The sequence below is a fragment of the Syzygium oleosum genome, unplaced genomic scaffold, assembly GCF_021117445.2.
Source record: "Syzygium oleosum isolate NSW1041296 unplaced genomic scaffold, Sole_v2.1 Sole_v2.07, whole genome shotgun sequence".
Lineage (NCBI taxonomy): Eukaryota > Viridiplantae > Streptophyta > Magnoliopsida > Myrtales > Myrtaceae > Syzygium > Syzygium oleosum.
Window position 1 is genome coordinate 11,267,693 of NW_026607491.1, and position 15,589 is coordinate 11,283,281.

The window sequence follows — 15,589 nt, forward strand, 5'->3', positions numbered from 1 at the left end:
CTAACATCGTCGTCAACATGTTGGTCTACTTTCCAATCGTATCTCTCATTCTCACTCGAAAATCGAGTATAAAAATCGATCAGAAAATTACAGATTTCTGGATTTAAACGACCGGATAAACGACAAATAGGGATAGCCAGTCGCTGTACGGCAACTCTAAAGTTGCCACTAAAGGGAGATTGTTTTGTACTTTGGTTTATGTCGAATTTTTCAGTCGAGCGCAGTTTATTCTTATAATCTGATTCCACAAATTTTTAGAAAAACCAAGTTAACTCTTTAAGAATACTCATAGTAGAATAATGGCAGATAAATCAATCAAACGCATTGGAAAGTTAGGTGTCACGCAGCCTATTATCACGACTAAGATGGGGATGAAGGTGATTGGGTTTTTGTTGAATATTATCTCTTTCTTAAAATGACTCGATAATAATTAAGTATAGATAGTAGAATTGAGTTTTGTAGGTACTCTTAAAAATAACCAATTATATGTTTCTTGATTTTTTATTTAGTTCCCTTTTACACTCATCTGTGATCATAGCTTTTGTAGATAGTATTAGGTTTTTCCTTAACCTTTTCATCCATTTTGCTTTTCTTTTTTGAGCAAGTGAAGCTTCATTCACCCAAGAATTACATTGGATTTCAGTTCCATAAACATTACAATGGTCAAGATAATTATTGTACTTCTCTCATCCTTTGTTATGGGCTGCCATGAGGCCATACGATCAACTTTATAAAAGAAGAAGAAAATGCCACCTTATGCATGGACAGAGCTTAACACCTCTCTCGAATATACTACAAAAAGCAAAACATATACTCCTCACATCAACTTTTGTGCAAGAAGCATCTTCTTCTCGGATCACAATTACCTTTTCCCTCTTCATGAATCACTCTCAAAGATTAAAAGTCGACCAATCCCCAAGTATCAATCCATAACATGCGAGCATCACTTTATTAGTTGGCCCCAACAAGAAACAACCGACAAGAAATGGGTCAACTCAAAAGATCATATCATTAACATTTCCCCCCTCGAGAAAGAGAGAGAAGAGGATCAAGCTCCTTGTTCTTGTTTCCTTTCTTCTTCTTCGTCTTCTCGGATTATCGACAGAAGATCATATTCTGCTGCAAAACTCATGTCAAAACAGACCTACCGAGTGTGCTTCTGCTTCCGCAGGAGGTTCAAGCTCCATGTGGCGGAAGCGCCGGACGAGATCAAGAGCCTGTTTGTGCGATACTCAGAGAATGGGACCATGACTGTCGATCATCTCCACAGGTTCTTGACCGAAGTTCAGAAGGAAGAGAGAGCCACGAGAGAGGACGCACAGGCCATAGTGGACAGCCTACGTGAGCTCAAGCATCTTAACATACTTCACAGGAAGGGCCTCAGCTTTGAAGCCTTTTTCAGATACCTATTTGGTGATATCAACCCTCCTCTCTCTCCAAATCAAGGGGTAATAAAAAATGTTTTTCCGGACCTATGAAAATCTATTTTTATATCTAAAGATCCAAATATGATGCTGCATGAATATCCATCACTTAATAATCTTTGTTGTTTGGATGAGATCCTTGCACTCTTTGAACCCTTTTCCACTCTCTTTTCTTCTCTTTCTTCTTGGGTCTTTAGACATATGAAATTTAGCTTGATTGAGATGGTTAGAACTTGATGATATGAGTGCTTTTAATAAGAAACGAGGATTTATATCTCTAAAAACATTTTCCAATCAGTGTGAATCTTCTGGGGATGCTAAGTTAGAAAAGTCAATGAGGATGGGTTTTTCCTTTCCATTATTGTACCCTTCCAAAAGAATGAGAAAAAGGGTCTGCGGTACAGTTAACACTGTATTTGTTGGCTTATTTCTATTATTAAAAGAGAATGGGTACAGTACACATTATTAATATTTTTCGTTGAAGATGCTCAAACTCAAAGTCCTCATAGAAGCTCAGTACTCTCCTTTTCATTACATTCAAATCTAGGCACGTCCTGAAGAAAAACGAAATGAACTCAGTTTTTACAGGAACTGGGAGCACTGTCATACAACAGGTCAACTTAGGAGTTCAGTGAATATGCTTAGATTTATGACACAGATCCATTTCTAACGAGAACAAACTATGTCTGAGCCACTCATAGGGCATTGGACCATGTGAGATCAGTGGGTGCTTCATGCCCCAAGATTCACCTACCTAGGCCAACTTCCTTGTCATAAAAGAAGTGGTGCAGTTCGGCTTACTTTTAGTGCCATTCCTGTGTTGTTCTGGAGCTTATCATTCATGTGTTGTCTCACTGATATAAGCACCGCATGCAGTATCTGGCGACCAGCATGAGTATTCAAGTAATATATGACCTGTCGACCCGCATCATCCCTTATTTTTCTTGACAATAATTGGTAGTGACATCTTTCTTTCTTTTTTTGATCTAATCCAGGTGCACCATGACATGGATGCCCCTCTGTCTCATTATTTCATATACACAGGCCACAATTCATATCTAACGGGTAATCAGATAAGCAGTGATTGCAGCGATGTTCCGATCATCCAAGCGCTCCAGAGAGGCGTTAGAGTGATTGAATTGGATTTATGGCCAAATTCATCTAAGGACAACATCGATGTTCTTCATGGAGGGTAAAATGATCGCGCGTGACATGATTCTACATGTCCATGTTGTCTAGCCAGAATTATTACTAATCTCATTCCCTGCATATTAACTCCCTGAAACATTTTAATAACGAAAACCACTTGAGAAGCATGATGCTGAGATGCTCTAAATGTATGGCACAGGAAACTTGTAAATGTGTCAGTATTTTGCTCCTCTCAAAAGAAAAGATTGCAGGATCTGATGTTTGATCTAGCTTGTTTGCATGCTCCATATGTACTGCTATTGATTTCGTTTTATCTATTTAGGACTTTAACCACTCCAGTGGAACTTATAAAGTGTCTGAGGTCTATTAAGGAGCATGCGTTCGTCACATCCGAGTATCCGGTCATCATAACCTTGGAAGATCACATCACTCAGGATCTTCAGGCCAAAGTGGCCGAGGCGAGTCTATTTGAAATTTTGGGTGTGAATGTGTACCCCATATTAAATTTCCGTATTGTTTACTGTCCTCGGATCTATTTGTAGATGGTCAATCAAACCTATGGAGACATGCTGTTTTGTCCCGGATCGGAATGCTTAAAGGAATTTCCTTCGCCGGAGTCACTCAAGAAGCATATCATAATATCGACAAAACCGCCTAAGAGGTATCTTGAGGCCCAAGAAACCAAGGAAAAGAAAATTGAACAGCAAAAGAGCAAGGCCTCGACCGATGAAGAGGCTTGGGGTAAAGAATTACCCGAACTCAAAGTGGGGGACTCTGCAGCTGGTGATTCGGTATATGATGGAAAGATTTTTCGTTTTGTAAAAAATCATCAAAACAACTTTCTTTGATCACTGAAATCACGATCTTTTGGCAGAACGGTTCTGATGAAGAAGACAATAATCATGAGGAAGTACTCGATGACGGTGATAAAGCACAACGAGATGTGGTGCCAGCATATGTGAGGCTTATAGCTATCCATGCAGTGAAACGAAAGGGTGGACTGAAAGATTACCTGAGGGTTAATCCTGATAAAGTCACACGCCTGAGTTTAGATGAGCAAAAGCTCGAAAAAGCAGTCGCTGCCCATGGGAAAGACCTTATCAGGTATTACATGTGCATGTCGTTGGCCGACATCTTAACATCTAGACAAAGGAAAGAGGAAGCACGCCGGGGAAAATTATGTCAAAAGGGTTGAGGCCGGAAAGGTTATGTCAAAATTATAATGATGCATGCTTGATCTCAGCTCACTGCTAAAGTATATCAAATTAAATGAAGTTAAAATTTCCATCAGTAGTGGACAATATACTCAGCTGGGTATGTCCAATCATGAGTGTAGCTCTTCCATATTTCTCATAATCTATTTTAAATCATACGCATTAATTTTAACTGGATCTGTCTATGAAAGGTTCACCCAGAGGAACTTGCTGAGGGTATTCCCAAAGTCCACGCGCATAGACTCGTCAAACTACAATCCAATGATCGGGTGGAGGTACGGAGCTCAAATGGTCGCGCTCAACATGCAGGTATAATTCTTTGCCCGCCATTAGTCTTCCCTAGAATATTACCCGCATCATTCCCACTTTTTTAGAGATGATCAAAGCAAAAGTTGTTTTTCCAAGGCATTTTCTGTAGAGCACAGTTTGGTCTTTCATTGGTAGACCTTGTTTTGATGTGAAAATAGAGGCTAAATTCTGGCGTCATTTATCATTTAGTACTGGCATATGTGAAGATAAGAAATGAGATGAGATTGAACCAAAGATTTTGCGGAAATTTTTTCATTCATTATAAAGGGCAGACGAAAAATAGCAGTTCCTGTGTTGCTGTGACAGAGGTACTAATAGCTATTCTTGTTTTGACAAGGGACATGGAAGACCACTCTGGTTAATGCATGGAATGTTCAGAGCAAATGGTGGCTGTGGTTATGTCAAGAAACCAGAATTCCTAATGAAATCTGGCCCGGATAATGAAATTTTCGATCCCAAGGCCAAACTTTCAGTGAAAACAACTTTGAAGGTGAGTGAGTTTACTTGCTCGCCTTTTCGTTTCCAAGGGCCTTCAAGTGCTTGCCATTGTTTCCAATTGCAATTGTTTCTCTTCCGAAGGTCCTTTTCCATTTTTTTGTTTATCCCTTGGCAGGTGACTGTGTATATGGGAGAAGGATGGTACAACGATTTTCATCGTACGCATTTCGACGCATACTCACCTCCGGATTTTTACACCCGGGTAAGTTGATACAATAGCTAGATACATACTCTGCTGTCACTTGACAGGTTATTATCTGCATCGTCATGGTTCTTGCTCTATCGAGCTGACTTCAACCATCATGTTCCGGCTACTATATATCTTAGTCGCATGAAAGAACACAATTAATCGTTGTTTGCTTCTTATGTTACTCTCAAGTTTGCTGCATCCTTCACCAAAAAGAACAAAGTCTCTGCAGTAGGAATCAAGTGAGAAATCATGGAGCTCCAAACCAGTCTAAAAGGAAGCCTCGTGTTCCCTTCGATATTGACCGACAGTTTTTTCTTCTTGTTGCATAGAAGAGTAGGCATTGGCAGTCGATCGGAACCATGACAAACTTTCGACTGATTTCGTGGAAATGTTTGGGAAAGCTTAATACATAACAGCAAACATCGATGCAGGTAGGAATTGCCGGAGTTCCAGCTGATACTGTCATGAAGAAAACGAGAACGCTGGAAGACAATTGGACACCGGTTTGGAATGAAGAATTCGAGTTTCCTTTAACTGTTCCGGAACTGGCCTTACTTCGGATCGAAGTTCATGAGTATGACATTTCGGAAAAGGATGACTTTGGAGGCCAAACATGCCTACCAGTATGGGAGCTACGAAGAGGGATACGATCGGTTCCGCTCCATAACTACGAGGGAGAGAAGTACCGATCCGTGAAGCTTCTTATGCGCTTCGAATTCGTTTGAATTTGTCGCCGGAATCACCAGTAAATATGAGTCGGATTCTGTAAAAGGCTTTCCTGAAACTTTTGATTGTTGGTGTGAACGTGGTATCCTGTATCCTGTGACCGGCAATTCACTGCTGGAAATACATGTGCAACGAACGTGTGGTTAAGAATCATCCAAACCTGTTAGTTTGTTCAATTAGTTGCTAATACGGTAAGGCTTATTAGTTTCCTTGTACCGCCGTTCAGCCTTGCCTTAATAGGGATAATAGCATAAATAGTCCATAAATTTTGATCTAATGTACAATGGTATTTCTAAACTTTTTATTTGCACAATGTGGTCCATGAACTTTTACCCAATGTGCAATGTTGCACTTAAACTTTTAATTATTTTAGTGCGGTCCATGAACTATTGATAAACATTAGACCAATGTCCATGATAAGGGACGGCATTGCACATTGGATCAAAGTTTATATAACATTTTGAATAAATTAAAAGTTTGGGGCCGACATCGCATATTACCAAAGTTTGGGAATTATTTATGTCATTTTTTCTATCTTACATAATTTCGTAGATTAGCAAATAAAATTAACGTGACGGGAACGGTTCCAAAACTGAAAAACAATTATTAGACCTACATGTACCTTTAGACTTACTAACACATCAACTGAGAGTAGAGCAATGTTAAATGCAACCTGAGCAATTGGGTTTTTTCTTGAATTTGTTTGCCCGAACGACATTAGTTTCTTGAAATGAGATGGAAACTCAAATGAACTCGGTTCCAATGCACAGAGTCAACAGATTCTTGGCAAAAGTACTTTGTGATTAACTTCAAATAACTTTGGATTGGCAAAGGTGCGGTCAGTTTACGGCGATGATATTATGGGATTTTGTTTCGAGATTGTTTTAAAAATATATTCAAACCCGTTGGATTTTATGCCAACCATTTTAAAGCATTGTTTGAATATTCTGACAAGTTCGGTGATTTTGTTTTGGGATTGTTTTAGAAAACGTTCAGACCCCATTGACTTTATGACATCGTTGTCTTCGAGGCCCACAACGCCACCACGTGTTTCGATACCTCCATTTCTAAAGCACTAATTCCAAAAAAACATAAATTTTAGGTTGAGTGACAATTTTGGCTCAAATTATTTTTTGTCTCGTAAAAAAACACAAACTTTAAGTCGAGTGACAATTCTAGTCCCAAATTTTTTTTCTCATTAAAAATTACCAACTTTAACCATTTATCCCAAATCTGGCCTCCGTTGACTTTATGTTTGAAGTCACTCTTGTTTAAGAAAAAAAGTTATGGTCATGAGCTTGGCAGATCTTGTTTATGGTGTCTGTCGACGGGCGGTGGTCTACAACTTTAGATTATGAAGTCTTACCATAGAGATTCAATTTAGATCTTTTTGATTTGTCGGTGGAGTGAAAGAAACGTACAGTTTCATTGTTATTCTTCAAGCTGTGGCTCAGAGAAGATGATAATGAATAGTGCCTTAAATCCAGCCAGCAAGCCACGTGGATTTATTGCTGAGATGAAATAGTTAAGTTGGATAATCAATGGTTCTAAATCAAGGGGGGCCAGATTTGGGATTTAAGTGAAAGTTAGTGATTTTTTATGAGACAAAAAAAGGTTGGGATTAGAATTGTCACTCGACCTAAAGTTAGTACTTTTTTGCTAGACAAAAAAAAGTTAAGGCAAGAATTGTCACTCGACCTAAATTTGGTGCTTTTTTTTTTTTGGAATTAGGCCCATTTAATAATAGTTATCTATTTCATTGGCAAGAAAAGCAAAGTACACCCTCGATAGGAAACCTGTAAACCAGGGATACTCTTTGGATCCTTGGTGATTGTAGGTTTCTTCATAGTCGAAACTCCGATTGGAGCCGCCTCGCCTGTCCAGGTATATATACCTGGTGGACTGACAAGTCTGCGTTCCTTATTTTAAAGTGCATGTGTCTATACATTCAGACTCCCTAATTCCCTCATAAATCTTTCTCTTCCCTAAGAGGAGGAAATACCTTCTATGTGTTTAACACTCGAGGAATGCCGAGGTCAATGCCTCATGCGAAGTAGTTTAACCTCTTACTTAGGAGGACCATTTATAGATAATAGTTATCTATTTCGTTGGCAAGAAAAGCAAGGTACACCCTCAACAGGACTTATGAGATCTTCACTAAAGTGTTTCATGCACCTAATTTTGATCTAGGACTTTCTTTTTTTGGAAATTTGCCCAATCAACCAATACAAAACCTTTTTAAATATTTGACCAAAGGATATAAGTAGGTAGTACGAGCCAAGAGTTTCTCAACCATATCAAATTTATCTTAATTGGACTACTGAATCTCGAGATATCACGCATTCTTACCACAGTAATCCGAACTTGAGTGGGTCGGGTATTTTTTTGACTTTAACCAATCAAGTAGTACATTCATATGCATCTAATCATAAGATTTTAATCATCGCGAGAGTAATGTTCATTAGAGTTACAATTGAAAAGAATATCATAACTATTCACCACGGTAGTTCATTTGGTTTGATTCCCAACACTTTGATTCCTATTTCTCAGTGGATGATATTTTCCTAATTAGTTGGTGCTAGTTTTCAGAAGAGTTTTGTTATGTTCTTTTCTTGTTCAAGCGTGTATTCTGATGAGAATAGTAAGGACATAACTTTGAGCATTTCATCAAACTCTTGTTTCGGAATTGGATGCCTAGGTTCCCTCGCAATTCTTTAGTGGTTAGATGCCCATCCATAAATAATTAGAGGCAAAGTGTGGGACACCTTAGGATTCTCTTTTTTAGAATATGTCTTGAGTTTAATCGCGTAAGCAAAATCCGAATCAAACTGGAGCATGCAGACTGTATAGTTGTTAAGGAAATTACATATTTCCAAATTCAGACAATTAAACAAATGCCAAATAGAGATGGCAAAGTACTATATAGCAAACCTAAAGATGCCACTGAAAGGAGATTATTTTATACTTTAGGTTATGCTGATTTTTCTAATCCAACTCGGTTTTATCTTTAATTCGATTTATGCCTTGGTTCCACAAATTTTTAGAAAAAAACCAAGTTTCTTTCTTTTTTAAAAAATATTCATAGTAGAATAATGGAAATGAGATCGATCAAATGCATTCTGTTTGGCTGTATGTCATCTCCTTCTTAATAGGACTCAATGACAATTAAGTATAGATTGTAGAATCGAGTTATGTAAAGATTCTTCAAAATAACCAAAAGTACGTTTCTTGATTTTTGATTTGGTGAATCCCTTTTATCGAACCGCATAAATGGTTGTGTTGTGTTTTATTTATTTATTGTGAATAAAGTTAATCCATTTTGTGTTTTCATTTATTGCATGTCTAGCGGGAAAAGTATCAAAAAAGTTCTATATCTATTTTACTTGTGCCAATTCAGTCATAAGCATTTCAATTATACCAATTAAGTCATAAACCTTTGACATTTTGCAAATGTAGTTCATCCGGCCAATTTTGGCCGGAAATCGCGGACGTAGACATCGGTCATCCTATGCAGCACCACTAGTGCTAATGTGGACAACCTTTCCAAATTTTTTTATTATATTTTTATTGTCTTTTCCTTTTTTTTTCCCTTCTTCCTTTGCTGGTCGCTGGGCCTCGGCGATAGGCCACAGTCGATGAGTGGCAACCTTACGGGCCTCGGGCGAAGCTTGCCACCGCTAGAGGCTAGCAACGCTCGACCTCGCTGGATCTAGCTAAGTGAGGCTCTCTCGTCGACCTCTGATGAGGCTTGACCTTGCCTGAGTCCCTTGTTAGAGGCCAGCAAGGGTCGCTACCCTCGCCGATTGTCGCCTTTGGCTAGTCGTCTATCATCTCCAAGGTCTAGCAACCGGTGGAGAAAGAATGAAAAGAAAAGAGACAAACAAAAAAGAAAAAGAAATTCATAAAAAATAATAATAAATTGCAAAATTTGTCCGCATCAGTGCCGGCCGTTCATGCCATATAGGACTGCCGGCGTCCACGTCAGCAATTTCCAACAAAAATTGGCCGGATGGACTACATTGATAAAATGTCAAATGTTTAAGACTCATTTGGTACAATTGAAAAGTTTAGGACTAAATTAACATAAATGTAATGAATTTAAAACTTTTTTGATACTTTTTCCTGTGCTTAGCATTATGATCATGCACGTGAAACTTGATGTAGCCATATCTTACCTTAATTTTCAGGTCCATAAAACATTACAGTAGTCAAGATAGTTGTCGTGCTTCTCTCTTTCTTTCTTTTTGGCTTACGTGAGGCCATATGATCAACTTAATAAAAGAATAAAGTACCACCTTTGCGTGGACAGACCAAACTCCTCTCTACAACATTCTATAAGAAACAAATATATCCTCACATCGAAAGCATCTTTCTGCACAGTTCACAATCACCCTTTTCTCAAGGATAAACTTGACCAATCCCCATCGTTAATCCATAATATATAATCGTGACTTTATTAGTTGGCCGCTATAAAAAAAAAAAACAAAGGAAAAGAAATGGCTCCTGCATCATCGACTCCAACATTCACACTTTCTTTGTTCTATTTTCTTCTTCTTCTGCTTCGTCTTCACAGACAAGAGATCGTGTTTTTCTGCGAAACCCATGTGGAAACAGACTTACCGGGTGTGCTTATGCTTCAGCAGGAGGTTCAACCTCCGCATGGAGGAAGCGCCGGACGAGATCAAGCGCCTGTTCGCGCAGTACTCGGAGAATGGGATCATGACGGTCCATCATCTCCGCAGGTTCTTGATCGAAGTTCAGAAGGAAGAGAGAGCCACAAGACAAGACGCACAGGCCATAGTGGACAGTCTGCGTGAGCTCAAGCATCTCAACATACTTCTCAGGAAGGGCCTTAGCTTTGAAGCCTTTTTCAGATACCTGTTTGGCGATGCCAATCCTCCTCTCTCTCCAAATCAAGGGGTAATAATTTTTTTTTGACCTTGTAATGTAATTTCATTTAGTTCAGATTAAATCTTTGAATGAAGAATGTATTTCATGCCTCGATGCAGTAGAACCATAGTGATTCATATGGAGTACAATTATACTACTGATATAGAGAAACAAACAGACCATTATTTGATAGAACAATTGCCTCTTAATACGTATGAAGATCTATTTCCGAACGTAAACATCAAACTGAATCTGATTGATGCTACATGATACATTGCACTGTGTTGTTCAAATGAGATGATATCAGTGTTTCATCTTTTTTCCACTCTCTTCTAATTTTTTCTTCTTGCGGTCTTGTCTTCTTGCGTCTTTGGACATCTGACATTTATCTTGATTGAGATGGTTACAACTTAAGGATATGAGCGCTTTTAATATGAAACAAGGATTTATATTTACAATAAACATAATCCAACAGCGTGATTCTTCTGGGTTTTAGCATTCAGGTGTTGTCTCACTGATCTTAGCAAAAGCTATTGTGACACAGTATGATTGTTTCTGTTATATATGCACGGTCGACTTGCATTGTCCTTTATATTTCTTAACGATAATTGGGGGTAATATTTTTTTTTTTTGGTTGGATCAAATACAGGTGCACCATGACATGGATGGCCCTCTGTCTCATTATTTCATATATACAGGCCACAATTCATATCTAACTGGAAATCAGCTAAGCAGTGACTCCAGCGATGTTCCAATCATCAAAGCGCTCCAGAGAGGTGTTAGAGTGATTGAATTGGATGTTTGGCCAAATTCCTCTAAGGACGACATCGATGTTCTTCATGGAGGGTACGAACATCGCGCTCTACATGATTCTACGTGTTTATGTCGCCTACTCAGAATTGTTACCAATCTTATTCCCTGCGTATTTTCCACCCTGAAACATTATAATAGTGTGAATCGCTCGAAAAACATGATGCTGGTATGATCTGAATGTATGGCACGTGAAACTTGTGAATATGCTTTATTATTTTGCTCCTCTCAAAGAATAGATAGCAGAATCTGATGTTTCATCCATATGTGCTACTATTAATTTGGTTTCTTCTGTTTAGGACTTTAACCCCTCCAGTTCAACTTATAACGTGTCTGAGGTCTATTAAGGAGCATGCGTTTGTTGCGTCCGAGTATCCAGTCATCATAACCTTCGAAGATCACATTACTCCGGATCTTCAGGCCAAAGTGGCCGAGGTGAGTCTTTTTGCAATTTGTGCGTGAATGTGTACCTCAAATCAAATTTTTGTATAGCTTTTACTGTCCTCAGATCTATTTGTAGATGGTCACTCAAACCTATGGAGAAATGCTATTTTGTCCTGAATCGGAATGCTTAAAGGAATTTCCTTCCCCGGAGTCGCTCAAGAAGCGTATGATAGTGTCGACGAAACTGCCTAAGAAGTATCTTGAGGCCCAAGAAATCAAGGAAAAGGAAATTGAAAAGCAAAAGAGCAAGGCTGCGACCGATGAAGAGGATTCGGGTAAAGAATTACCTCAACTCGAAGGCGGGGACTCTGCAGCTGGTGATTCGGTATAGGCCGGAAAGATTCTGTTTTCTCGATTTCGTACAAATCATCAAAACGACTTCTTTCAATCACGGATTGATCATGGTCTTTTGGCAGAGCGATTCTGATGAAGAAGACAATAATCACGAGGAAATACTTGAGGACAGCGATAAAGCACAACGAGATGCGGTGCTGGCATATGTGAGGCTTATAGGTATCCACGCAGTGAAACGAAAGCGTGGACTAAAAAATTACCTGAGGATTAATCCTGAGAAAGTCATGCGCCTGAGCTTAAACGAACAGAAGTTCGAAAAAGCAGTCATTGGCCATGGGAAAGACATTATCAGGTATTGCATGTGCATGTAGTCGGCCGACATCTTAACATCTAGACAAAGGAAAGAGGAAGCATGCCGGGGAAAATTATTTCAAAAGGGTTAAGGCTGGAAAGGTTATGTCAAAATTATAATGATGCATGCTTGATCTCAGCTCACAGATAAAGAATATCAAATTTAATGAAGTTACAATTTCATCAGTAGTGGACAATATACTCAGCTGGGTATGTCCAATCATGAGTGTAGCTCCTCCATATTTCTCATAATCTATTTTAAATCATACACAATAATTTTAACTGGATCTGTCTATGAAAGGTTCACCCAGAGGAACTTGCTGAGGATATTCCCGAAGGCCACGCGTATCGACTCGTCGAACTACAATCCAATGATCGGATGGAGGTACGGAGCTCAAATGGTCGCACTCAACATGCAAGTATGATTATTTCCTCGCCGTTAGTCACAAAATCCTTTGCTGCATAATTTGCACTTTCGTAGAGATGATCCAAGCAAAAGTTGTTTTTCCAAGGCATTATCTGTAGAGCAGTCTGATCTTTCATTGGTAGACCTTGTTTTGATGTGAAAGTAGAACCTAAATTCTGGTGAAACAAGATGAGATTGAGCCAAAGATTTTGTGGAAAGCTATTTTGTTCTCTAAAAGGGGAGGACAAAAATAGCGGTTCCTGTGTTGCTGTGACAGAGGCATTGATAACTATTCTTATTTCGACAAGGGACATGGAAAATCACTCTGGCTAATGCATGGAATGTTCAGAGCAAATGGTGGTTGTGGTTATGTCAAGAAACCAGAATTCCTAATGAAATCTGGCCCGGATGATGAGGTTTTCGATCCCAATGCCAAACTTCCAGTGAAAACAACTTTGAAGGTCGGTGAATTTACTTGCTTAGATATTCGTTGTAAAGGGTCTTCCAGTACCTGTCATTGTTTCCAATAGGAATTTTTTCTCTTCGGAAGGTCTTTTTTTCTTTTCATCCTTTATCCCTTGGCAGGTGAATGTGTACATGGGAGACGGATGGTATTACGATTTTCATCCGACGCATTTCGACGCATACTCACCTCCAGATTTTTACGCCCGGGTAAGTCGATACAGTAGCTAGATGCATACTCTGCTGTCGTTCACCAGTTTCATTATCTGCATCATCATGGTACTTGCTCTATCGAGCAGACTTCAGCCATCATGCTCCAGCAACTATTTATCTTAGTCGCCATGAAAAGACATAATTGATCATTATTTGTCTCTTATGTTACTCTCAAGTTTGCTACATCCTTTCACTAAAAAGAACAAAGTCTCTGCAGTAGGAATCAAGTGACAAATCATGGAGCTCCACAGCAGTCTAAACGGAAGCGTTGTGTTCCCTTCGATATTGACCGTGACATTCTTTTTCTTTGATGAATAGAAGAGTAGGCACTGACAGTCGATAGACCCCGCGACAAATTTCGACTGATTCCTGCGAAATGTTCGGGAAAACTTGAAATATAAATAGCAAACATCGATGCAGGTAGGAATTGCCGGAGTGCCAGCGGACACTGTAATGAAGAGAACGAGGACGCTGGAAGACAATTGGACGCCGGTTTGGAACGAAGAATTCGAGTTTCCTTTAACTGTTCCGGAACTGGCTTTACTTCGGATCGAAGTTAATGACTACGACTTTTCGGAAAAGGATGACTTTGGAGGCCAAACATGCCTACCGGTATGGGAGCTGCGAAGAGGGATACGATCGGTTCCACTCCATAACTACGAGGGAGAGAAGTACCGATCCGTGAGGCTTCTTATGCGGTTCGAATTCGTTTAAATTTGTTGCCAGGATCACTTGTGCATATGAGCCGGATGGTGAAAGCACTTTCCTGAGTTTTTTTGTGAGTTCCTGAACGTTTTGAGACAGTTTGTGTGAACTTGGTACTGTTGTTTGTCCTAACAATTGGATAGACATGACCGGAGAATTCAATGTTGGAAACACGTACGCAGCGCACATGTGATAAGGAATCATGCAACAAACCTTCTCTTTCACTCTTTCTTTCCTTTCGAGTCTCTAGGCATTTGGACTATAGTTTTTGAGTGGGATTGTTACAACTCTGACGATATGAATTAGGAAAGTCAATTATTGTATGGATTTTTAATTCCACCCTCATGTTTTTCATTATGTTTCTAGTTAGCTATTATAATTTTATTAGTCGGCCCTTATGTATTAATCTCGTTTATACCTCTTAATTGACCCACAATTGATAAGTCTTGAAAATCATAATCCTAACAACAGTCCTAGATAAAAATTCAGATCGAGAAGCCTCTTTAAACTTTGGGCAACAATCCTTTTAAAAGAAGACCAAACGGCACATGAACGGTACTTGCACGGCAATATGGAAATTTCGGATAGACATTCCGCGATCCTTGGGGACATGATCCATTTTTACCAAATCATATCCAACTCCAGCAACCTTGGAGTTATGACCAACTCCCACCATATTGGAATTATGTTCAAATGGCACTATCTGGAGGGCACAAACTTATGTTAGCTAGTCGATCTGCAGCAGATTTTCCATGCCGATGAGAATTCCACTATGGAGAAGATCATGGCCCACGCTAGGCTGGTGTGAGAGCGCGGTGATCCAAGGAGAAACCAAGAGTTGCATGTTATCCATCGAGGACATGATAGACTTCATCACCTCAAATATTGGGTCATGACATCATAGTCTGATCCATAGAGAGCGCCAGAGCGTCGAAGCGGGAGGTTTTGATTGGGCTAGTCGAAAGGATCGAGGGCAATGAAATGAGCAAGCCCACTGCCTGTCATCAGATTATATTTTCTTATATTGTTTATTACTGTTATTCCTTTCTAAACGTTCGCGGATGGTATCGCAAACTATCATGTGGACACTTCGACTAGGAGCCCTACTCATGAGGGAGTGTGTATTCGACTTTGCTATTTCGGTCCTAGGCTGTAATGTCGCAGCTCGATCCAGGAAGAGCATGGCAGGGTCAAGGCACAACATCATGGTCGGGCCAATTAAGGGGGATCAATGGCGAGATGGTGACCAAATCTGTGTCGTGCCACGAGAGCCTATTCCCTTACTTGCTCTACTACTATTACTTACTCGGTCCCCAAAGTCCGGGTCTATGAGATGGATCTGCTCGATCCCAAGTCGAAGGTCAAGATCAACCACGATGTGGCCATCCGTCACCTTGACACATTGGCATGGAGTGCTGCCCACGAGGCATTCCCAGCCCTAGGGTCGGTGTCGAGTTGGATTAAAGTTTGCCAATGTGCACCTCAACTACAACATTAAATATTT

General features: G+C 39.7%; 2 protein-coding genes across 3 annotated transcripts; both read left to right on the forward strand.

Annotated features, from left to right (window-relative positions):
• The first annotated feature begins 819 nt into the window (after positions 1 to 819).
• LOC115664319 (phosphoinositide phospholipase C 2-like) lies at positions 820 to 5,686 on the forward strand. Its single transcript, XM_030586289.2, has 9 exons — positions 820 to 1,448; positions 2,420 to 2,616; positions 2,896 to 3,031; positions 3,116 to 3,364; positions 3,448 to 3,677; positions 3,979 to 4,096; positions 4,434 to 4,586; positions 4,710 to 4,796; positions 5,216 to 5,686. Exons 1-9 carry the CDS (start codon positions 1,131 to 1,133, stop codon positions 5,507 to 5,509), a joined length of 1,782 nt encoding a protein of 593 aa, XP_030442149.1. The 5' UTR covers positions 820 to 1,130; the 3' UTR covers positions 5,510 to 5,686.
• A 4,309-nt stretch (positions 5,687 to 9,995) lies between these two features.
• Positions 9,996 to 14,472, forward strand: LOC115664409 (phosphoinositide phospholipase C 2-like). Of its 2 annotated transcripts, none has more exons than XM_056313561.1 (9): positions 9,996 to 10,430; positions 11,050 to 11,246; positions 11,510 to 11,645; positions 11,731 to 11,979; positions 12,071 to 12,300; positions 12,601 to 12,718; positions 13,014 to 13,166; positions 13,291 to 13,377; positions 13,699 to 13,961. In XM_056313561.1, exons 1-9 carry the CDS (start codon positions 10,113 to 10,115, stop codon positions 13,711 to 13,713), a joined length of 1,503 nt encoding a protein of 500 aa, XP_056169536.1. In that variant the 5' UTR covers positions 9,996 to 10,112; the 3' UTR covers positions 13,714 to 13,961. The 2 variants fall into 2 exon arrangements, with proteins under 2 accessions (XP_056169536.1, XP_030442232.1); XM_030586372.2 differs by having other exon boundaries at positions 10,001 to 10,430; positions 13,801 to 14,472.
• The last annotated feature ends 1,117 nt before the right edge of the window (positions 14,473 to 15,589 follow it).